The sequence below is a fragment of the Larimichthys crocea genome, chromosome XVII, assembly GCF_000972845.2.
Source record: "Larimichthys crocea isolate SSNF chromosome XVII, L_crocea_2.0, whole genome shotgun sequence".
Taxonomy (NCBI): Eukaryota; Metazoa; Chordata; class Actinopteri; family Sciaenidae; genus Larimichthys; species Larimichthys crocea.
This window is the reverse complement of record NC_040027.1, coordinates 26395350-26421143: the sequence shown is the minus strand read 5'-3', so window position 1 is coordinate 26421143 and position 25794 is coordinate 26395350. Positions and strand designations below refer to the sequence as shown.

General features: G+C 39.6%; 1 protein-coding gene across 4 annotated transcripts in view; it reads right to left on the bottom strand.

The window, feature by feature from the left end:
- The window catches only part of mcf2l2 (MCF.2 cell line derived transforming sequence-like 2), a 122334-nt gene that overhangs the window by 29448 nt on the left and 67092 nt on the right, over positions 1-25794 (bottom strand). For all 4 annotated transcript variants that reach the window (XM_019276759.2, XM_019276758.2, XM_019276760.2 and 1 more), the window contains 12 exons: positions 23349-23415; positions 21457-21572; positions 19238-19307; positions 17206-17298; positions 16789-16881; positions 14512-14634; positions 11947-12027; positions 10554-10694; positions 8872-8964; positions 7995-8073; positions 1170-1206; positions 942-1039 (listed from right to left, as the gene is read on the bottom strand). In XM_019276759.2, the coding sequence (XP_019132304.1) occupies positions 942-1039; positions 1170-1206; positions 7995-8073; positions 8872-8964; positions 10554-10694; positions 11947-12027; positions 14512-14634; positions 16789-16881; positions 17206-17298; positions 19238-19307; positions 21457-21572; positions 23349-23415 (1091 nt within the window). The remainder of the gene's footprint in view (positions 1-941; positions 1040-1169; positions 1207-7994; positions 8074-8871; positions 8965-10553; positions 10695-11946; positions 12028-14511; positions 14635-16788; positions 16882-17205; positions 17299-19237; positions 19308-21456; positions 21573-23348; positions 23416-25794) is intronic.

Below are 25794 nucleotides of genomic sequence, written 5' to 3'. Positions count from 1 at the left end.
TTTCTCACACAGTCAGCTCATAACTGTCTTGTCAACTGAACAGACGGGTGGTCGTGATGGTATTTCTGACATTAGTCACCCTGGTAAAAAACACTGAGGCTGACACCGGCTGCTGATTCCTTACACAAGACCTCAGGGGAAAGGATGCTGGAGTCTGTGTAGATTAACCAGATGCACGCTTGCCTCCAATGTCTTAACTGTGGTGTAAATTTAAGGTAAGAATGTCTAGAGTCTGTAACAACACAGTTCACAGTTTGGTAAAAACACAGGATTCTCGCTACATAATTAAAAGTAGAGTTTGAATTGATTGAAGGAACCTAAAAAGACACGAGAAGGCATGAAGGGAGGAAGTTGGGCTAAAGAAGGTGTTAAACAAGGAAGTGATAGATAAAGAGACGCAGAGAGGGAGGAAGGAGTGATGAAAGAAAGGGAAAAAGGAAAGGAGACGAAGTGGTTTCTTGGAGATGACGATGATGTTGCGGAGCCCTCGTGTCAGCTTGACTTAGTCTTAGATTCACCACACACACACACACACACATACATACACACACACACGGCTCTGGTCAACACAAACGCTGATAGACTGTTGATATTCACTGGAAAGTAACACCGAGGGCTTTCTCACAAGCGTGAAATCGTACCTGTTATCTTATCCCCAACTATGCGTGTGTGTGTGTGTGTGTGTGTGTGTGTGTGTGTACTGCCCCGCATCCCTGCATGCTTTTGGCCTGACTGCGTGTGCAAAGGTTGATAAGTGGCTTTTAGAGTGTGTGTGTGTGTGTGTGTGTGTGTGTGTGTGTGTGTGTGTGTGTGTGTGTGTGTGACAGCATGTGCTTCACTTCATCTCCCATCTGCAGTTTGGGACTCCAGACGGCGATGAGAGAAAAAAATTAAGTTTATGTTGGCTGGAGTCTGTTCTCAGGTAACAAGTGACCTCTCACCTCTCTTCTGCCTCATGTTAGGGCTGGGGTTGCTCCTCCTGAAGCCAGACTCTGGACTTGATGAATCCGATTGTCTCAGTGCCATCTTACGGACGTTCCTATTGGATTAGAGACACAGGTAGAACTAGTGTGAACCAATGAAATGTGCAAAATCTCCATCATGGCAGTTTAGAACTTTTAGTTATTGTGCTGAAAAGATTCACTTTGTGGATTGTTGTTGTTGCTCACCTCATGGGGGCCCCGAAGATGTTGAGCTGGCTGGCTTCTGTAAACACAAGAGAGACATTATGTTTTACTATTTAAATGACAACACTGTATTGCACAAAAACCTTTACAGTTAAAAAAAAGAGGCAGTTTTACCATAATAAATACGGTATAGCTTTTCCCTAATATTACGGTAAAATGATGTTAGTACTGTTGATTTTACATTTAAGGTTGGATTTTAGTCCACATCTAACATTGTTTTGCCATACAACTTATATGAAAATATCGTATGAATGCCGTATAAATAAAGGTGATTTCATGAAATCTTACAGTATTTTACCGTCTTTTTTCTAATATGAAATACTTTATTCTGTATAAATTATCTTAAAATGCCATATGTATAAAGGTTTTGAAGTGACTGTCTTTTACTGTATACAATAAACATATTATATTTCATGGCATATTTTTACTGTAATGGTTTTTCACATTTTGACAGCGTGCTTTTCACAATGATTCACATGACTGTTACTGAAATGATTTAGTATATGAGCAAACATATAAAACTGTTTAGTTAACGTTGGGAAAAGATCATGGATGCAGTTAAAAGAATCAACATTGAGATTACACGTGAACTGCAGGCTCTGGTGTCACAGGTGTTCACTGTGTGTACATAGATATGCAGGAGGGTTGAAACATTACAGTAGTTCTGCTTCTGCTCCTTTGTTGTCGTTTTTACGTGACATTTTTGGCAGATGCACAAAACCATCACATAACTGTGTTACATACCATTCACTGCCTAACCAGACTATAACATCTTCTCTCCAGAATGAATATAAATCAACATAAACTAAATCTGCAGTGACAGTGAATCATACACAAAGCCGCTTCCCTAACAGCGGGAACAATTGTATAGACAGATGTGACAAATGAAAGGAAAAACCAACACAAAGTGTCTTTATAAGCCACCACGAGTTGTGAGAACAGCTTCAGTGCTCTGGATCTCTACTGTCTATACGTCTCTGGATCTCTACTGGAGGGATGCACACCATTCTTCCAAAAGATCTTTAATGGGGGTGATAGAGAGCACTGTCTAACAGGTTGGTCCAGAATTTGGTCCACGGGTGTTCAGTTGGTTTGAGATCTTCGCTTCATAGCATTCAATGATTTTATGGATGGATATGCATTGTTATGTTTCTCCACTCATGTATCCAGGTGTTTCCTTTAATTTGTCACCTGACTACAGTCTTCCCCACATCTCTAGCCTGTGTCATGGTCTCTAACTCTTTTCAGTTTACAATCAACTCCTAGTGACAATATTATAAAGTAGCTGAATTTTCTCCATGTGACCAAGTATGCCAAGAACCTACATCGTTCTCAGATTCCTTTCTTAAATAATTTATAACCTTGCCAAACATGACACCTGTCTCTAATATATTCAGAATAGTTTGATGCCCTCTATCTAGAAAAAAATCTCCTGAACTGACGCGTCCAAGTTACTCTACAGTAAAACATGAACTCAGGTCATCTTCAGTGTTTGAACGCTGTTGTTTTTCTAGTGAGGACAGTACCCTGTTCAAGGGCACTTTTTTTTTTTTTGTCCTGTCCCGTGCAGTGTGTCTAAGTGTGTCATGGGGGCCTTGAGGTGGCTACTGCGTCCTGTTTGTAGTCCTCTGTGCCCTTATATTGGTGTCTGGTCGGGACAGAAAGGATATAGGACAGGATGGTAGCTAGTGGCGACAATAGTACAAGGCGAGTCCTCATTAAAAAGGTCAAGATATTAAATCATAGAAGAGAACAAATAGTACAGGACGGGATGTGAAACGATCTAACCCCGCTGGTTTTCTGATTAGCTGTGAAATGGAAGGTTCTGGTTTCAGGTGGAGTGTCTGACCTCCAGAGCGGTGTTAAACGATGACATCTTTTATACCAAAAAGCTCCTCTGACTCTTTCAGAGTTATCTCCATGCTTAAAATCCACCAGAACTGCTGCGTCAACTCTGTGGGCTGCTTTTATTGGCCTGATAGAAATCACTTTGTGGTGCTATAAAGAAAGAAAGAAAGAAACATCGACACTGAAGTCACCAGGATACAGCTTTAGATATCAACCCATATCTAAACAAGAAGCTTCATAAATGCAGCGTTAACAAATCTGGCCTTCAGTGGGATTCTGCTGTGTGACAAGAAACCTCTAGAGAAGGATCTAGTAAAATAACTGCAGACAGTGAGCCGCAGCCTCGGCCAAACGCATAGCTCACATAAGTGAAATACCAAGCTCTGTGAATGATCTGGCTTGTCACCTCCTGTTCCAAGCAACCAATGAACCTGTCGCAGAAATGCAGACTCAGCACAGAGCTATTCCACATGCTCCAAATATTGTACTCAGCAAAAGGGATATGTTTTTTCATCATGGATCTAGCAATGTTTTATTCATAAAGGCTGGTCCCATTGAGGTGTGAGAGGAGAACGTTAGCAGAGAGCAGCAGCAAGGAGTCGAAGTGAGGAGACTCGGCGTGCACAGCTGCAGGCAAAGGCTCGCCGTTCTTTTCAAATCAGTGCATCCGAGCTTACGTGTACACATTTAACTCACATTTCACTGCTTTCTTCACTTCCCACTTCTTTTTTTAAAAAAAAAATTCTGAATCTACAAAACCAACCAGGGAGTTGGATCACCTCCAAAGGAGATGCAAGACAACTCTCAGGGGTCGTGAGATGATTAACGGGATATTTTCTTTTTTCATGAGAAGTACTGAATAATTTTACCTCCTCAGGCCTCTAAAAATGATCCAAATCAATTCATCTGAGAAGGAAAAATGTTGACAACTTGCAAACAATCTGTGACAGGCAGCAGCAGATAGACACTCCTTTGATTTTAGGGGTCACACACCAAAAAGTTTTGGATCCCCTCATGTAAACAGAAAAAATGTACAGCAAGTAAACTGTCCATCCATTCACTTCCACTTATTTCGGTTCGGATTGCAGTGGCAGCAGGTTTAGCAGGGCACTCCAGACGTCCTTCTCCCCAGCAACGCATTCTCGTTCCTTCTGGGGGATCCCGAGGCGTTCCCAGGCTAGATGGGCTATGGAGTCCCTCCGGCAAATTAGAGTTATGAGACGGAACACGAAAAGTTGCAGGACCTCTCGCGGAGCCTCCTTCTGTAGCCAGAGCCGAGAGGGTAGTTTGCTGGCCAGCGCCTGATGGTCAGGCCTTAGCCCACGGGACCTGGCCCAGCCCAAAAAAACAACATAGGGCCATCACCCGCAGGGAGAGGCATAGGGGTCGGGTGCGCCGTCAGCCGGGTGGCGGGCGAGGTGAGGACCTTGGCATGCTTTTTCCGGGCACTGTAAGTAAACTATCAAAACTGCATGCCCAGTGCCTTTATTTAACCGCAGAGAGAAACTGGCCTTGGAATTACCAAACAAATCAGTGTGAAAACAGTTCTTTATTTCTTCTGATCTGCTCAGATTCATTTCCTGTTAATGCACATTCCACATCACCTGCACGCTGCACGGACAAATTCAGGATTTAATGTGTAAGCATAATGTACATTTCCACAGCACTTATTCCATCAGTGCAAAAACAGAGCAGCACAGTGGTTAGTATGACAGCACCATTTTTGTTCTGACGGACTTAGTGCTGTGGAATGTGCACATTATTCTGAATTAATCATGTGAAATAGAGTACAGGTAATTCCACGCCTCCTTCATGCCTCCAGGCTATTATTTGAGAAATTAGAATAAATCCATACATGTAAGCAATCCCTACGTTTAACTTACACAGCCTACTTAGCACATGAATTAGTGGACTAAATAAGTAATGCCTCATAGAATTTTTTTGTACAACTGTATTTTTGTGTTTACATCATATTTTCTTTTCCATTTTATTGCTGTATCATTTCAATTATTCTGCCCCGAGGGCCAATCTCCTCTAGAAGAGATCAATAAACCAATAAGATCTCATCTTGTCTAATTTTCCTATTGCTCTGCAAAGAAGGCGCTTCATAAGTTTGTAAGCTGGTGAACAGAAAACTGCTGAATATTTTGTGGCATGTTCTCATGCTCTCAGGCTGTGTCATGTCTTTTTTTTCCCCCCATGCAGCCTCGAGATCTCTGAATCGAGCAGTGCAGACAGTCTGGAGGCAGCGAACATGGAGCGTAGGTAGGATTCTTGGTGTTGTTCTTTAATCATTTCCATTAGTTAGTTCCATCTTTAGTTAGTATTAGTTCAGAGGCTCAAGGAGGCTAGTCCTGAGGTCAGATACATATGTGGCAGTGAGGTCTGGTTCATCAAAATGACATAAATAAAAATACCTTACCACCTCAGTACGAGACGAGCTGTCACAGTTTAATCTCTGAATGTCGCGTGTTAACTTAGCTGTCTGTTTGCTCGTGACTTCCAAATGAAGTCGAGTTTCTTGTACATTTGCTCACTGCCATGTGTGCGCACTTAGTATTTCTCTCTTTATGGCCACAAACATGAATTCACAAAGAAGCAATTCTTAGTTAATCGTGAATACGACACACACTTTTTGGTCCTGTCCCTGCAGACTTAACTATCAGGAAGACATGGACACCTGAGTAGTTGTTAGCACTGCGACCACTCAGATTTGTTCAAGTATTGATCTGATAACATCCCATTCACAGGCTTCCTTCTCTGACCTCTGCCTCACTTCTTTGTAATGCTACACAGCAGATCTCAGCAGGTTAATTTGGTGAGAACAATAGTATTATTACTGATGGAGATTGACTGCAAAAATAAAACTGAAAGTTCATTCTTGACTATGGAAATAGATCAAGGACAAACTTTTAAAATCTCAAAGGCAGTTGTCATGGAGATGAGTAACTTTTTTTTTTTTACATTTGACCCAGCAATTCAACAATAGAAAGAAACAAAGAGAGAAAGACAGTGAGATGTGGCTGAAAAGTTCCAGAAAAACCTTTCATCACAAGGCCCAGCTAATAAACAGACATTTTCCTTGAAGCATTTCTCACAATCATCTCTTATAATCCATCTCACTCTCTCTTTCCCTTTCTCCTTCTCCGAGCTGAAATGACTGCACTTCTTCCTCATCTTCCTCTTCACACCTGCCCTCCTTCCTTTCATGTTCATCCCTTCAAGCCCTCCCTTGGTTCCCTCCGTGCTGCGTCCGTCTCCATCCTGAAAATCTCTTCTCTTCGCTCCCCATCACTTTCAATCTCCTCCCTCTCCTTTTCCCAGACCAATTTCATTCTCTCTTTCAGTCCTTCACACACACACACACACACACACACACACACACACACACATACAATGGGCCGTCAGAGTCTACTACAGCCTCTGCTCTCCAGGCTTCATGACAGGGCTGCTGTGTTATTACTCTGCACACACACACACCCACACACACACACACACACAGGTACACACACACTCCTAGACGGGTTGTCAGATAGGCAGTGTGTGTGGCTCACACAGGGTGGTTTTCCTGTCAGTCAGGACCACAGAGTGGAACTGTGGACAACTGATGCTCACTGGTACAGAGAGGGCCGAGAGAGGCAGGAACACACGGGGGGAGGGGGGAGTGTATGTCAGCGCATTCCGTTTTCATGCTTCATCTTTACACCAGAGCTGCAACTATTAATAACATTATTACTTTTCTCTTTTCATCACTGATGGATTCTTTAATCTGTAAAATATCAAGCCTGTGGCTGAAATCATGTTTTCAAATTGGTTGTTTTGTCTGGGCCTGAATCGTCGGCCTGGTTTCACCAAAGACGACAAATGAAACTTTTCTCAACCGTCTCAGGTACAACGCGATCTGTTTTCATTTATTTATCCACACAACGTTCGCAACACTTGGAAACAAGGACACCACCACTGCTTAGGTGTCAGGAAGTGTAGACCGTTTCATATGATTGGCGGAGATTGTGATGCATTATTTTCTGATTGAAAATCTTCGCCCAAACATACAGACCAAGTGATGGACTGCAGTCTGCAATCAAAAAGTTCATACTGAATGTATCAGTTAGAAGTATTTCATTCGTTTTGTGCCAAAATAGCCAGTGGTGCAAAACAGCACGCACTCATTGTGACTGCAGTATTATTAATAGGGAAATAAATTATTACCACCTAAATGTAATTTCTAAGTGACAGAGTCAGCTGTACTGTACATGCTGTTCATCGGTGATGTTGTTTTTTTTTGTTCTGCAGTACTTCTTAAAGGTCACTGCTCATAAAAGTTACAAGGAGAACAAATCTATTAATGCATCACTTCCTGTGTGTGTGTGTGCATCAGTGATCTGGATGCAGGAGATGTACCAGAGTGAAAAAAAAGATGATTTTTAATCAGAATGACTTAAACTCAGGAGTTAAATTACATGAGAGTCACATTGTTCTGTTTGAGTATTGTTATATGTCGGAATTATTGTGATGCATTTGTGTCAGCTAAACAGACTGTGATTGTATTTGTAAATTACTTTTTTTTTTCCTTCAGTCTGCAGTTCCAAGTATTAGAAAGAGGATGTTTCCACGACTTGGCAGTCAGTCCAAGAGTGACAAGCCTATCTCCAGCCAAAGATGACTCCTAGATGTGCTGATAGATACTGCTGTTAACTCGAAAATCTTCCTGATAACGGGAAGAAACTGAGTTGTTGCAGGAGGAAATGATGACAGAGCCACTAAGATGGAATCAGAAATCAAACAGTATGTGAATAAGAATAATAAAGCGGAATGCTCGCATGAGATACGCTGTAGTACTGTGAGGATACATTAAAATGACAACAACAGCAACCAATGATGAGAAATCCAGTGTTTCCGTGTCCATGCTATGTTTGTATGATGTCACATACGTGTGTGTGTGTGTGTGTGTGTGTGTACCTCTGCATGCCTCCAGCTGGCCTGTAAGAACTTTCCGAATCTCCGACACCCACATATTTTTCACGTCCATGGAAGGAGCCTGGGGAGGGACGCACACACACACACACACACACGCACACACACACACACACACACACACACACACATATCAAGCAACATGTACAACAAAAGCTTTTCAGCACTAATGCTGTTTTCCTCAGTGAGAGACTCAGATGAGCTATGTGGTGCAACACTGCCCCCATGAGGAGGACTGTGGAAAAGTGTAATAATGATTGACGTTTTATCACATTTCCATGAACTTAAAACATAGTCAGAGATGTGCACACTCCTTACTTAAGCAAAAGTACAGAAAGAACAATGTAAAACAAAAAATACTCCTACATTCAAACTCATATATACTAATGTTAAATTTAGTTACACTGCTACTATGAGCACTTGTTCTGCAGTAATATATCCTCTTCGACTGTATTTTAGTCCAGTGTTCTCCAAATCCTCAGGTTGGATCACCAAATAAATCGGAGGGGTCATCAGATTTTGGGGGTAAGAAAGTCGAAAAGTTCCAAAGCACAAATCTGTTCAACATCTTTCTTTAATAACAGGAGGATTTCTTTCTATAGAAATACTAATTTTGGTCTCAACAGTTATTGAAATGAAACCGTCTGAGAAGCTAAAATGATTGAATGATTGCAAATGAACAGTGTGTACAAGTTTATCGCCTGTTTTTGTAATTTTGACTGCATCTGACAAACGAATGCAGTGGCGTAGTGGTGTGGACTAAAATAGATAGACTGAAGCACACATCCCCAGTATTTTCTTTAAGAAAAGTACTTGAGTAAACTGACAAGCTGCTTTGTCTCATTCTCCCTCATCAACATACCTGGATGATGTAAACTTCCTCTCTGCCGTTGTACCACACTTCAAACTTCTTGCTGTCACCTTTGACGTTCTCCGTGATGCCCACAGAGCTCATCTGGGCAGAGACAGGAGGACAAAGACAAAGTGTGAGATGCAAATGTTGGTGTGTCCCTTTCAATGAATGATAAAGCTTGCTAGATTCTACATTTTTTCTTTTTGTCAGAAATTCCCATGAAAAGACCAAGACAAAATCTGTGAGTCACACTATTGCACCTGATGTTTGACACGTCTCCATCCACTGTACAACAATGAAGCCAAAATGTATTTCACGTGTACTTTGATTTGGATGGCTGTTTTTAAATATTTAAGTCCTTAGCTGATGTAAAAAAAAAAGTGACAGAGAACTGCTCACCAAGAGCTCCTCTGCAGTGTAGGGCCACAAGATTAGGTAATAATGCAAGATGCGTCTTACTTAGTGTACAAATTCTAAAAGAAACTTGCAATTAATGACATCATGCCTAACAAGTTGACATGCTTTGCACGATTAACGTGAATCAAATACTGTACGTGTAAAGCCTTTACAGATCAGCATTTGGTCAGTACGACAAGTCCTTGAATATCTGGTCTTGCATCACCAACGACAACTCCAAATGACCTGAACATATCTTCAGATACAGACTGGCTCATTTGAGGTCCAAAATGTCAATACCACGTTGAGCATGTGGAAGGAGCTTTGTCAGTCGCGCTGCATTTTCATTACTGCTCGTGCTCTACCACGGGATGTTTCCGTTTCAGTGCATGTGGTATGAGGTCCTCAGCCTGTATGAACGCAAACCTGGTACAGTTCATCGCAACGCAGAGAGAAACACAAACGTGACACGCTCAGCTGTTTGGAGGAGTGATTGAATTTCTTTCATACTCCATTGAGACTTGTGCGCTGTGGAACTTGTTTGGAAGTGAAGACAGATGGTCGTCATAGCAGCAGTCCGGTATTTCAATACAATAAAATACTGAGGTAACCCCCCCCCCCCTAAAAAAAACCCAAAACAGAATGGGACAAGGACACTTAACTAACTAAACAGTATATAACAATAGTACAGTATATATAATATAATAAAATAGATATTATAATACAAGTAACTAATAATATAATAATCAATAATATAAATAATAATAATAATAATAATAATAATAAGAATATAAGAATAATCACATAGGCATGTGTCATATGTGCAAGGTGTGCATATGTACATATATAATATGTACACATGTATAAATATTTGTGTGCATGCATGCATGGATGTGTACAGTGTACAGTATATGACACATGCATCATAACTTTCTGCAGTGATATTTCATTAGGGTTCTGTTCCACTGCCCAAAAGTTGCCAAATAATCAATTTATGAAGCTTTAAACACAAGTTTATTTGATTTTATGTTTTTATAATTAATCTTTCTGACTGCAATGAATGGATAAAACTAAAATACATTACTTTTGCCAAGCCAATTCATTGTTTTAAATGCCTTGAATGTGTCCCATGGAGTTATGTTTCCATTGTTACTCACCAAACACAATGTGTTTCCTTTGTTTTGCTGCAACACTGCAACTGCAACTGGTTTAATGGTGTGTGATAAACCACAGTCAAGAAACACAGCTCCACAGCTGCTACAAGAAACATGCACAGCACCAGATCAGATACTGACCTTGAGCGAGTGTTTGAAGCTGTAGGACGGGGTCTTCTCGTGTCCGTCGGTGGTCTCCTCTCGTTTCTTACAGAACAGCAGCATCTTGTCATACAGGAACAGGTGCCTCTGCATGGGCTTAAACCTGGCCAGGTCCTTCACCTGCAATCATCAGTCAGTCAGTCACTGTATTGTCTGCCAACTATTATATTCATGTTGATAAGTGTTTTGTTGAGGTCATGATAGATGACATGTAACATCAGCGGTGTTCTTGGATGTTTTTCCTGACTCCTCACCATCAGCTGCTTCAACATCAATCCTAACCTAATGACACAAATGTGTCATTGTTTTTATCAGTGTTGTTGTTGGTTATGTTCTTTCTTTGATAACTATATGAAAAACTATGCTGTTAGGTTTGGGTGCATGTTATAGCTCATTTACTGTAATTCATCATTTACCTGTCTGATAACTCCTCCCTAATGCTCCAGACTGTGTTTTCATTTCCAAACAATCTGAAAATCTATCAGCTCTCTCTCAACTTGCTTGACCTGGTTATTCCATTGCAGTGGATTTCTCATCTGCATAGTTAAGCTCCCTTGTTGTAAGTAATGTAGGTATTCTTTTCCAGTGTCTGTGATACCAAGTTCGGAAGCCAATAGAGCCCCACAGGTGTAGTGGAGAAAGCATAATCAATTCTCTGAAGTTGCAAATTATTGTGTTTGTGCACACAAACTAACAAAGGAACTGGAGGATCTTAAAGCTACTGTTGGCTACTTTCACAGCAACAAAGTTGGCAACACCAGTTGGCTGGCTGGCTGTGGCTCGGTTGTGTGCTGTGGTTGAATCATAGCGTTGGCTGATTTGCAAACAGTAAGCTGGTTACTATAACGGAGCCAATGGTCCTAATAAAGTATATGAACACTACAGTGACGTTATTCTACACATGATTGTAATTCCTTTCCCCAGTGTTCTGTCTTCGTCACTTTTGGCTGATGTCCAGGAGGACGCTCACTCAAACAAAGCCAAGTATAGTCACACACCAATCTCTGGAACGCCTAAATCTAAGACTGAGATGTGCGAACATGCTTGTTAAGGTCAACTGAACAACACTGTGACATTGTTGACATTCCTTCAAATAGGTCAGAATGTTACCAAATAAACCAGTCAAACCTAAAACCTACATATGTTCTGTTCATTCTTGCATCTTCATTTTGAAGCAAGAAACAGTACTTATACTAGTTAGACCACTAGATGCCACTAAATCCTACACACTGGTCCTTTAAGGAGTTATGTAGAACCTGTGGTTCTTTGAAGCTGTTCTGTTTGACTCATGTTGAAATGACTAATAATTCTGTTCCAGACCTCTGATAATGAAGAGACAGTCATGATATGTACAGGAGTGTGAGGTTGTTACCTTGCTGTGGCCTTTCTTGTGGTCAGTCCACACATTAAAGGATCCCTGCATCAGCAGCTTCCCAAGTTCACTCAGGTTTCCCTGTCAACGTCAACATAAACACGGTCAGGCTTTATAGCACCAGTCAAAGAAGTCACGGAAGCGGTTATTTTATGTGCTTCCTGTTGCTACATATAAGCATGCATGAGTAAACGAGTATAATGACAGTTTAGTTCACTCTTCTCCTTTCTGCAAGGCACTTTTGACAATAAACCCACACATGGAGCCAGGCCCTGAACAGAAAAGCAGTTTAGGGCCGTTGGTTATTCTCATGATCAAATCTCACAAAGGAGCAGATAATCATGAACAGAAGGAGTTCATAGTAAAAGGAATTGTTCTATCTGACTTGGATCACTGACGCCAAATATGTGATTCTGTGAAAACATACAGTAAATGTCTCAACTCTCGATATTTTTTTTTCAAAACATAAAAACAGGATAGTATTTTTTCACACCAACAGGGTCCATTCTTGACATTAAAATGAGCAGGGACTACACTGTAAATTTTTGGAGGTTGTCAGCAAGTGCCCCAAAATTACATGTGTTTATGTTCAAGTGACAGCACCCTCTAGTGGTCATATTATTTATGACCAGATCAAAGGAGGAAATCAAGAGAATATTATCAGAGATTATTATCAAAACAGACGCCAGTGTGTCTTATTATCACTTATCAGTTTTATTATTAGTATTTATCGGTATTGTTGAGTTTTATTTAACTTTTAAGTATTATTATTATTATTATTATTATTTTTCTTATTATTATATTTATTATTCTTATTATTATTATTACTACTACTACTACTACTTACTCATCTAATCTTAACCTTTTGATAATTTATTAACTAAGTATGCTTTCTGGTTACTTACTCTTGCTTACTCTCTGACCTTAGGAATAACAGGTCATTCTTGAGAGGGTTAGGTTAATAAATGATCTGGGGTTTAGGCTGGGTAGACAGACTTTTTCAGGATTTTCAGGGCTGCCAGGAACCAAGAGGAACTGTTATTTGTGTAGTTTCAATCTCCAAAAGATCTGTTCTCAAAACTCTGGTCACAGAGTCAGTGTTGATCTCCAAAAGATCTGTTCTCAAAACTCTGGTCACAGAGTCAGTGTTGTGTACTTGTGTGCATTCTCACACAGTGAATGAATAGAGAATTGAACTGAAGAGATTGAGGAATGAGGAGAAGGAACTGAACTTGATATCAGTGAGAGATCTTTCAACACAGCTGCGTGGACTACATCAGGGTTTATATCACATATCCAAGTAAATGTTTAAGTCAGAATCCACACACACCACAGTTATTCAAGGTTAAAGAAAATGCTGGTTTACTGAAAGCTCTGGCTTTATTACACACTTTGATCACATGAGTGTGGAGTCACACACACAGTGTGATGATTAAGCCACTTCTGGTTTCTTTGAAGCAAAGAAAAGTGAGGGAAAGAAAAGATGCATTACATTCCTCGTGTCCACTGACTCATCGCTCAGAGGCAGAGCTGAGACAGCTGCAAGCACAGCTGTCTGAGTAAGAGGCTAGCATGTTACAGTAATCTGATGTTTATGAACTGTTGGAACAAAAACTGACCAGATGAAACTTAATGTTTGTGTATTCTACAGGATATGTATGACAGGAGCATTTTGGGAAACTGTTTAAAACAAATCTATTCCATTCATTAAAATATCATTACATCCATCTGCATTTGTTTCTCTTTTGGATGAATTTAAGCTGAAAAGGGAAAAATGGAAACCTATGCAGAACATCTGGACAATGTTGTGAAACCATTTCAGAACTTCAGCACAGAAAGTATGAGCCTGAGAGGAATAAATATTCTAATTGCTCCCTTAACTCACCAAAATCCAGTGAACTATGAATTTCTTATCATACATTTCATCAAATTCTCCAGAAATCCTCCTCCCTTAAACTTGGGTCTCAGATGAGACAACATTAAAACAATGCAAACTGTTTTATCTTAACATATCTGAGCCACAGATTTCAAACCCTGATCCACTCATCCATGTTTGGATTTGGGTGAATCACAGTGCTTTTCACTTTTTACCAAGATTTATCCTGCTGGTCCACAAGCTCACTTACTGACTACCACTGCCCAAACACTTGACTGTTAGTCAAGTCTAACTTAGGAATGTAACTAAACAGTTAGCTCAGCTTAGTTTCTAAACTTTCTCGGGGGGTGGGTGGTCTGTAGATGAGCCTACAGTATGACGGATTGACTGTTGACATGTTTCTCTTTCAGAACTTGATAATAATTAAGAGACAGTCATGAGATTTCCAGGACTGTAGGGTTGAGTTTAGTGGCCAAAGAGTGGTGGTGGCCATACCACGTGACCCTTAGATATGTGTGCATATATGTATGTACTGTATTGGCTATATTATATGTTGCATGTATGTAAATGAATAAAAAAAGAAAAGTGGTTGGTGGTTGCCTTATTTCTCATATTTCTCAACGTCTTTATTTTCACATTGTACATGCAGTTGTGACGATGATGATGATGAATTAATTTCTCATACTGACCTCAAAGCCAGTGATGGCTATCTGGTGCATGGAGTCATTGACAGACTTGATGATGTCCAGCATGGTGGCTAAAGCCTCCTCCAGCTCAGCCGTCCCCTCACCCTTACTGCACTTTAACATCTCCTGAAAGACAAAGAAAGAACAGACTGAGAATGATTGAATAAAGCAGGATGAAGGACAGAGGGCAGTGAGGTCAGGCCCTTTGTATTTCTTTCAGGAAATAATCTAATTATCTAGAAATTAGCAGTTTGAAAAACGTGTGGGAACTCATGTCTTTCTAAAATCCTGCTTACAAGATGAGACAAGATAAGAGAAGGCAGGAGTGCCAGCCAGAGTTAATCATTAACTCCAACAGGCTGAGGTAACAGGTTTATTATGTTGAGGATGCCTTGACGCAATTATCGTGGTAACAGCTCTTCTAGTATGTTATTAGTGACATTTAACTGGCTGTAATGAACAAGGAAGTGTATGTGGAGAGATCTTAAGAGTTAATTAATTTTAAAAATAATTGAATGAAAGAATCTTTTATTGAAGCGATATCTAATTAAACAGTGAAGTATTCTCAGGAGCTTTCAAGAAGCAAGAAATAGACGTATGTCATAGTATGAAAGTTGAATGGAAGCACATTGAGGCAGATTTGTTTCGTGTTTGCAGCTCTTTCTACATACTTTTCCTTTTCCTATGACCCCGTTTTAAAATTTTTGTGAATTCCTGCGTCCTTCATCTTTCATTAAAATATTATATTTTCATTTGTTTTGAGATGCCTGTTGATCCGACGTAGCAAAACGTAATAAACCAATAAGTGTGAGGAAATTCCAGCTGGTGCTGGTGAAGCTGGCCAATAAATAAAGTCAAGAAAGAGACACACAGATCCTTCAGTTTATCAAAAAATCATGTCCAATCTCAAGTTGACATGAGAAGGGGAATAGTGAGTGGGCAAGTGCAGAACCTCCATCAAACTTGGTTTGATCAGATTTGCTGGAAGGTTAGAGGCTTCATACTCATTCCATATGATCAAGCAAAGTCTGCAGTCTTCAGATTGGTGAAAGAATGGATCATTAACCTCTATAGTCCACCGTGAGGAGTGTAGCAGAATATATGTTCAGGGCGACATAGTGAGGGACTGCAATAAATCCTCACTGTGGCTCCAGGCTCAAAAAGAGCTTTTAGGAACTCCTGTGGGGGATTAGGTGGAGCAGGCTAAACTAATTAGTCAGAAAACAGTGGCCTGTTATTGATGTACTAATCATAGTTAAACTAAATTTGGAGTGTTTTAATGAGATCATGAAGCCAAATCAAACAAGCAACTCAATCAAAACAAGCAAGCAAATATTAGCGTCTCAAAATATTCTAATGTCACTCCTTTGAGCTCTGTGGAATTTTAACTACAGCTGAGGCAACAAATCAGATAAATTCTGTGACAGCTTATCAGTGTTTAACTGCTTTGTGGCTAACCTTTGACCTGTTACCAGAGGTAAGCAGTTTTGTACTGACCTTTGTCTGGCTTTTTTTTTTTTTTTTAGATATTTATGATACTAATTGGGATGTTTGTCCTGTCAAAATACCTTTAAATAGTGATAACACTGGGCACTCAATACTAGGACCTATAAAGTAGCAAATTCTGATTAATTTAAATCAACTGACAAAAAAGCTTTAATGTACAATGAGAAAGTCAAATCACAATGGTTATCGCCATAATTTTTCATCCATTCATTAACACAATTTGACCAAAAGATGTAAAATACTAAACTTATATCTATATCTTAAATACTATATCTACTGTCTCTGAAAAAAGGGTAAACTGTTGCAAATTTCATAGATTTGTGTTGTAAGAACACAACAAACTCAGACATGCTAGAGAAACCAACCTGACTAACCATTCTGACTAAAGCAGTGTGGAAATGCTTCACTTATGAGAGTGACACTTCTGGGGCACTCTATATAAATGCAGGTGTCAAGGCAGGTTAAGGTGAGATACCACTGAATCCTACACACTGGTCTTTCAAGTGGTATGCGAGCAAAAGAAAAAACAGTCAACATTTATAAATAAATATCTGACAAGTCCCTGACAGGTGTTCCCAGTCCATCATTTTCCAGTCAGGGAACTCTACTTTGTCTGACTGATCATTTAAAGTGGTATCTCATTTACACTCCAGGACACTGCCTGATTTTCTTGGCTTTAGAAAGGGTGGTCCCTGGAGGGCATGTTCTCGTATGTTGAGTTTACAATGCCACAAACACAAGGATGTGTGTGTCCACATGTGTGCAGTTAATTACCTTGAGCATGAGTTGGTATTTGGTGATCCTTTGGACAGGCTTCAGCAGGTAAGCATCCAGAGACAGTTTGTGGTCCAGTTTCTTCTGGCACTCCTGTTGTCACAAACACCAAATAATCTCCATCAGGAAGTGACACATGCAAGTTTTATTTAACCTAGTGTTAAAGCTGCAGTGAGTAAAATGTCTGCTGGCCTCCATAGATGTTACTTTTAGGGAGTAAAATGTCTGCTGGCCTCCATAGATGTTACTTTTAGGGGTTTTAAGGGAATATAACTGCTGTAATATACACATTACATTACATTAAGCATTTTATTCATTATAGTTTAGAATATATTATAATATAATATATAGTATAGGATAGAATTAATTAATGCATCTGCTGTCTCCTGATATTGTGTGTATTTGTGTGTGTGTTACCTGAAAGAAGAGGCTGTCTCCACACTGTCTCCAAAGGACTTCAGAGCGGGGTTTATTCTGACAGTACTTTTCATACACCTGAAGCTCTTCTTTCTGTCAACACAAAGATCACATGTATGACTGAAGAGAGGGTTTGTCTTGGTCAGTTTCAATTGATGCAGGAATGTAAAATGTTCTACTCATCTAATTTGTTTAATCAAAAACTGTACGTGTGGGAGGAAATGTACCGTAACAGCTGACATTTTTCTTTCAAATGTTTAGATTTGTGAAGCACAGGACAACTGATCTGAAACAGACACCTTGGCATAACCATTACCCAAATCTGACATGCAGTCATGAAAGGGGCCTGAGGGCAGACAGACATGATCTGAATAGACTCAAATATACTTACTCAATTTAATAAAAAAGGAACACCAACACAGACAGCAGCATAGCGTTCAATTCATTGCAGGGAATTGGGGTATTTGTAGTTATCATTATTATTATTATGCTGCTGCAATTTTTCCTCCCCCTCTCTATACTCAACCAGTCACGACAAATGTCCATCCACCATGATCTATTTTTTTCTTGCCACTGTCACCAAGTGCTTGCTGGTGGGAATTGTTGAGTCTCTCAGAAAGAAATCTAATTTCTTTTAATGTGATGATTAAGGAACATATGATCAGAGCTGATGGTAAGTCGATTCAGACATTATTATCTTTATTGGTGAGCTGCTGTATTGATTGCATTAGTTTTACAGGTATACCACTAAGTGTACGATATACATATTGTAGAGAACTTACTCCTTTAGTCTCTTGGATCAGCTGAGTGAGGCCCTTCACTCTTTTAGTTAGAGCAGTCACATTTTGGCAAACATCTTATTGCTGTCATAGTTTAATTACTGCTGTTCTAGTGTGAGTCGACAATGCTCACATTCAAACTATGTTGCTGGTTCAGTTCTTGTTGGTTGTAGCAACACCTCAGCCTAAGAGGAAAAACGTCTTTTCTCATCCTCATTCTCCTGTTCAGTCAGTCTCATCTGCTACTCCACAAGAGTCCTCTGCAGGAGGCAAACTGATCACCATCATAAGGCTAATTTGTCTTATAGAGATAACTATTTTTGATTTAGCATTGCAGCGTCTTAAGTATTTAAATGTGGCATTTCTTGTACAGATGCATTATCGGTAAAACCAGCAGTGGTGTTTTAGTGTTTAGAGCCATTCTGCTGCTCACTGCTCCTTTTGATTTGATTTTATGTCATATTTGCAGCCATGACTGATCTTGGCATTACATTCCTGTTATCCTGGTCATGTTAAATCATTCAGATCATTGCACATTACACATATCTGGTCATTGCAGCTCATATACTGCAGGTCCTCCAATTCAGTTCCCCCAAGTTGGCGTGTTCTTCCTGATCACAGCATAGAGAAAAAACTGGGTTATCGGAGTGGTTGGGATCCTTAAAGATTCTCCTAACCTTATTTTAGCAGCCTCTGGTGGAGATGTCTTTTAGGCAGATGGAACACCACCTATTATACAATGAGCTGAATTAATCGCTTTTATCAACAACTTCAAGACCACCCCTTCGTCCTTGTCAAGTGTTGATGAGTTTCTAGCAGGTGAACTAAATTGTATGCTTGTTTCGAGGCCAACAAGCAAAACTAGCTGAAGCAGAGGATGAACCGAATGGGAGGAAGTACCTTCCACATCTATCACTCTTTCTGAACATAATATCAGGAGGGCATTTAAGGGTGTGAACACCACAAAGGCAGAAAGACCAGGTGATATCACTGGGTCCTCAGAGTTTATGCTGATAAACAAGGGCAGGTCCTCAGGTCCTAGCCTTGTGTCCACATCACAAAGGACCTGACCTGCATACTGACTCTGTGGTGAGAAAGGCAAGAGTGTTTAAAGCTTGAAGAAATTCCAAGTATCCTCTTAAATACTGAGGAATTTCTACTTTTTTCCTGTTGTGCATTGTGTCAATAAATTAACTTCATTATTTTTTTAATTATACTGGAAAAGTGTAAACTAAGTCTTCTAAGCTACTCACCCTTTTCAGAAAACAGGTTCCCACCAGCTCTGGTTTCTCCGCACAGTTCTCCAGTTCCCTCAGAAATGTCCTGCAGGCAGTTTAAGAACAAAGAAAATAATCAGAACACAATGCACATTGTAATTGGACTTTAAGCCAAATTGCATAATGCTTAACTTATCCAAGCCATTAAAATAGCATTCCAATGACTTTTATAGTTTTTTTTATAGATATTTCTTCAGTCCAGTTACTTTAGTCATTTATTAGAATCTTCTTGAGAAAGTTGTCCTCCAACTGTACGTCTCATTATCAAACATAATATTAATTTGTAAGCTTCTTCATACATCAATTCATAGTGCCATTATTTGTGTCAATGAAATATTTTGGCAAATTAAATAAAATTAAATTCTCACATGAAGCCAGAGCTACTGAACCTATGAGAACAGTTGTATAATGTGTTCTGTGGCTCTAGAGGAGCTTTGTCAAGTCAGAGAAAATAACTCTGATTATGTCATCTCTACTTGGACCTGAAGACCACAAAGCATTATCACAAAGCCAGTTACAAAGTGTGGGTGTGGAGTTTGAAAGATCTTGGCATTTATCAGGCAGAGAGGGTCTAAGAAAAAATATGCTCCTGATTTGCATTATGGAAAGTGCAGGATCCATTGTTTTTGACCCAGCCTGACCCATATTAGTGACTAAAGTGAGGATATTTCAATTTTTGCTGCTTTTGTAACATTCTCTTTCAATTTGCCTCTCTTAAGTCTTCCAGCTTCATAGAAGCTAGAGTAGGACTTTAAAGAGGTGGTCACACAACTATTTGATTCTTGGCAGCCTGAGTTTATGAAATGCAAAACAAATGAGTCCAGTGGAAATAATTCCAGGCAGCCTAAGAATGGCTCCACGCCAAACATTTACCAGTTACAGTGCAAACTGTGCTTCTCATAGCAGTGCTAACAAGGAGACTAGGACAGAAAAAAATATAGAGGGATAGAGATAGAGGAAATCAGTGTAAAAAAAAAAGATGTGTGGAAAGAGAAAGGAAGTGAGATAAAAAACAGGAATCAAGGGAGAAGGGAAAGGAATTGTAAGAAAAAAGAGAGGGGGAAAAAAGGATGGAAAGGAAAGGACAACTCTGGTTCAGGTCTTCACATAGCTAAGCAACCAGAATGCACAGCTGGTCTGTCATGCTTCGGATTCCTCAACATTCTGGTTTGCATGGGCCAGAAGTTAGAAGAACAAATATGTAAAGAATGGATAAATAAAATATGTTGCACTGCTCAAATATTGGCTAATATCAGCTAAAAGTCAGTTGGAATTGATAAAACATCATCTGGGGATGGAGGTTTCAGCTAAATCTCATAGTCAAGTTCAGCTAGCTTGTTATAGCTGATAATATGCTTGCAACACTCCAGCTGGAAAAGTCAACAGGCTTTTGGGTGCTTCAGCTGCCACTGTTAGCAATGTGAACAGATTATGTGCCTGTTCTAGAGTGGAAAGGTTGACAGGTGTAGCAACAGTAAATTTCCCTCTGAATCAATAAAGTATCTGTCTATCGATCCATTTATCTGTCCATCTACCTACCTACTTATCAGTACAAGGGTCAAGGCTTAGTAGGTGGAGCTGTGATGGGAAATACATGAGTAAATTACTAAGTACCAATAAAAATGACAGTGTAACAGGAACATGATGGGCACAGGATATAGTAATGGGAAGACTTGTCTTCAAAGCATTGAAAAATAAGGTAAAACAAGATCTAGATCCCCAAATTAATAAGGTGATTAAACCCTATACAACTTGATGATGAAATCAGTGTACATGAGTATGAAAATCCTGACATGATATGATATATGGCAATAAAAGGATTATAGAATAGAAGTGTAGAGGTGCACACTTACTCTAAAATGTAAACTATGTGCAAACAGGATGGATGTTAAACCAGCTGCACAACCACCACAGCAACAATGTGAATACTGTCTTTGTCTCATTATGTAATGCAAGTTTATGATATATTATCAGCGCTGTTAGCTGTGGTTACCAGGTTAAAGAACAACCTGTCTCTATGGGAGTCAAAGTCTACACATCAGCTGGCGGGAAATTATTTGGCTTTAGTTGGAAGTCACAAAAGATTTTTTTTGCCATATATAAAATATATTCTATATCTATATGTATGTTTCCTTCATATACTGTATATTTTTATATGTGTTGTATATGGTAATGTACAGGTGCATTCCACTTACCTGTTGTGGAATTCATAAATCTCTGGCATGTTGCCGAACAGCACGTCCCTTTTGTTCTCCAGAGAAGGGGGGATGAGGTGGCTAAGTTCTGAGTTATCCAGCTCAGCAAAATAACCCTGAGGAGGAGGAGAAAAATGAGACAGAGAAGAAGAAAAGGGAAGCGGGTAGTAAAATTAACTGGCAGGTCAGCAAAACATCTAAAAACAGCTCATCATTTCAACCTATGACAATCAGAGAAATGCAACCTCTGTGCATCTGCAGAGTCAACCCACAGATCGACACCTATAGGTGATAAGAATGAATTATAGGCTAATATACACCAACACAGCATGCTCTGTTCTATGGAATCAATATACTGTACGATCAGAGTTCAACCTATGTGTGCATGTGTGATACAGCAGAAAATTGATTAGACATATTTAACCCAGGAGATCATATGATGTTCACACACTGAGTGGATTCTGAAGGTTGGATTTATGAGGAGAAGCAGCTGTGTTCTTTCTACTAAATGGAAATCAATGTTGTTACCGAGCATGGGGATGCACCAGTAGTCGTAGTGCTATCGAATGTCTAGCTTGGAGACTATTTGCATTAAGGCTTTTCCCCACTGAAATGATAAAATCCAATATCAAGGAACTTTATCAGAGGCAGAAAAAAAGAAAATCAATTGACTAATAACTCCAAACTAATGGTGTGCAGTGTGTGCCTAATACAGAGTACATTTTCTTATACTAATGATTACTATTAAAAGTGACAGAGTGCATGGATCCTGTATTAGAAGATTAGATCTGACAACAGGGATATACCGTGCATGTACAGCACCAGTCAAAACACACCATAGATGAACACTGACGATAGCAAAACTGAAAAAACACATATGAAAGTAAGTGGTGGGCGGTACAGTAGTTAGCACTGTTGCCTCACAGCAAAAACAACACTGTAGTGACTCTAAGTTGCCCGTAGGTGTGAATGGTTGTTTGTCTCTATATGCCCTGTGATGAACTGGCGACCTGTCCAGGGTGTACTCCGCCTCTCACCCAAAGTCAGCTGGGATAGGCTCCAGCTCCACCATGACCCTGATGAAAATACTTGCTTACAGATAACGGATGGATGGAAGTTTATAGTAAACAAAAAAGTAGCCAGCTTGTGACAGCTTTGCACACTCCTGCCATTCTATTAATCTCAGCTTCATTGGGTAGGTAGTCACCTAGAATACTTTTTAATTAACAGATGTGCCTTGTCAAAAGTTAATTAGTGTAAGCCATGATGCTCAGAGGTAGTGTTTGCAGACAGTAAATAGTGCTATTCAAATAGACGTTGAGTCAACATTTCAAGTGCCACCAGAAGCACTGCAGTCTGGTCCAAAAGTGTCCCAGAAACGGGGTTTCTGCTCTTCTGGGAATTTGCATCTGTTCTTTTTTTGACATAAACTCAGGGAAAATGACCAAATCTGAGTAAGTTAACAAAGTCTTGTGGACAAAATGCTTGGCTTCTAAAACGCCCTCTGTGGTGTTTGAAGTCACGTAGAAAACAGACCAAAACAGTGACGCAGAGACGTAACGAAGACATGCCCTGTGGGGTTTGGCTGTAAGAGTTACTTCTGCTAGGATAAGTTCATCTCAACATGAACTGAATCAGGCCTTCATTATTTATAAGGAACTCCTTGAAGACTGTGTTGCAGTTGACAACCTCATGAAGCTGATTAAGAGAATGTCAAGAGTGTGCAAAGCTGTCACCAAAGCAAAAGGTGACGACTATGAAGAATCTCAAATATAAAACACATTTTGTTTACACTTCTCTTCTTTATCACATACTTCTTTAACTACATACTGTAGTTAGGATTGCATATGTGAGCTATGAGGCACTGTAAAATGGGTAAGGTCATACTGTACCTCTATAATGCTCTGCAGTTCCTCCACATACAGCCTCTCTGTTTCAATCAGCTCAGTCATGATGTGTCTGCAGAGAAAGAACAAAGATTGGCATCAACACAGAAAATAATGAGAAAGAGATGCATTTAGTCATCCATCGAGTGCTGGTCTAATGGGAATCTTTGCATGCTGATAAAATCAAAAAATTTTGCTTTTTTTATTTCATGTTTCCTTCTCCAGTAGAACATAATCGCTATGTGAGTCATCAGGAAGATGAACATTCATGACCAGCTTTCATGAGTCGTGACTAAACCAATGCTGTTGAAATCAGTCCACCCAAAATAAGTCTACTAAAGTCATGCCTGTTGCATGGATTGTTGTGAAATTTGATATCCTCTGACCTTTTGAGTGCCACCCTTTTTCCTAACAGTCAAAATGCATACATATAGGTGGGAAGAGGCAAGTGATAATGCAGTGCATTGATATACTCAATTAAGTAACGGATTGTTGAGTTGTTTCTTCTTTTCATCTTTAGAGGATGTTTCCTGCCATACTTCATTATTTATTATTTTGAAATCACACACATGCTGTGCTATCTCCTTTTACGGTATGATCAGAAGGCTCGGAGCAAGATGAGCTGAGACGTGAGGATCTGGCCAGGAATTTTAGTTTTAGCGTGTGCTTTTGTGTCTGTGTGTGTGTGTTCACATACTAGTCTATCGTATGCACATAAAACAAGATTGACTCCAACAATAATTAACCTTAACATGCTGTTACAGTATTACAGTCATATATCTGGATTAGCGTCCTGTTTTGAATTACTTCTTTTTTTACAGTTCAACTATAGGAACATTCATTCATATATCAAAGGCACCATCTATCCAAAGTATCTTCCAAGAATTTTTTGGGAATTGTATCGTCCCTGGGATTTCTTGAGGAAGAATGCTCTGCCACCTAATTTATTGCCACTCATTATAAGGAAAGGCTTCATTGGGCAAAGCAGACATAACAGTTTGTGTGAAGAAGAAGAAGGCCCTAAAATAGTACTCCATCATATTCTTCATAATCTAAACCATGTGCTTACATGACCCACAATACAACTGGAGCAATGACAGTTCAATCAAAGACAGGGGCTTGTTATGCTAGTAGCAGCTACTGTAGTTTTACTGTGTTTGGAACACAGGCTTTCTGTGATACATTTTAAGTCTCAGGCCAAGATTGCAAAGATGACATCATCGGGTTCTCTGTGCAATTTTGGATCCAGAGCGCATTTCACATCTGCTCCTTACAGGCTGAAGAGCACTCCTGCAAACTGGACACCTCCCAAAAATAAAATCTAGTTTTAAAGGCGGACTGTAAATGTTCATTCTTAACTTTTGAGACAGTAGTTTGACTCGAAAAGGTTTTAACTAAAGGTCAACCTATCAGAAACTGTATCCTCCATCCACTGCGGAAGTTGATGAGATGAGAAGTTAAAGGTTTTTTGTAAAGCCTTCATTATATCCTTAAACCAAATCGGACAAAGCACGTGTACATGCAGTAATGGTGCTTTTCATGTTGCTACCACAAACCCATACAGATGTGTTAAAAAGACTGTTTAATGTTTATTACAGTATTACAGGCCAATATAGATCAAAGCAAATGCATCAGATGATCCTATTTGTTCTATCACACACACACACACAGGATGCAGGAAATGATTTGGTTGTGTGCAAATACTTGCACAGGTCTTTTTTGTTGTTGATGCACATCTGTAGCTCACTGTAACTGAAGTGTCTCTCTCTAACCACATTATAACTAAGAATGTGCGCAAGTACATGGACACAAAGGGCCAGTCTTGTTTGCTCATTACCTGACTGTGTGTATCTTAGAAAGCGCTCACATGAGTGCTGGCACTGATTTGTGCAATTTCACACATGCACTCATACACAGACAGACTTATCCAATGTAAAGCCATAATTAGGTTTATTGCACATGATGTGTGTATCAGCTGACGCAACCCAAAAAGAATGCATTCTGTGGACTTAATGTTGGATTGGTTTGGATATGGACAGTAGAGACATGATGCCACCAATATTTAAAGCCATGAGAATTTGGTTAGATTTGTTTGTCAAGCTACCAGATGGCAAGCTACCACCAAACAAAACTGCTTCTTGCTGCAATAAATGTGTAAAACGCTGACATGAGTGTCCTCACTGAGCTGTAAATTTTAATTGAAGAAACCATTCTTTCGGTCCCAAATGAAAATTTGTCAGCATATGACACACACTTTTGTTCAGTTCATTACCATCCGGGGTCACACTGTTTGTTATTACAAAATGACTTTAAGTGTCAAGTAAAGTGGTTTGACGTTGCCACATGAAACATAAAACATAGTGCACACACACACACAAAATACAACAAGAGCTGCAAAAAGTACAGCATCATGCTCAGATACCACTCACTGAAACCGATTAGTGATTTATAT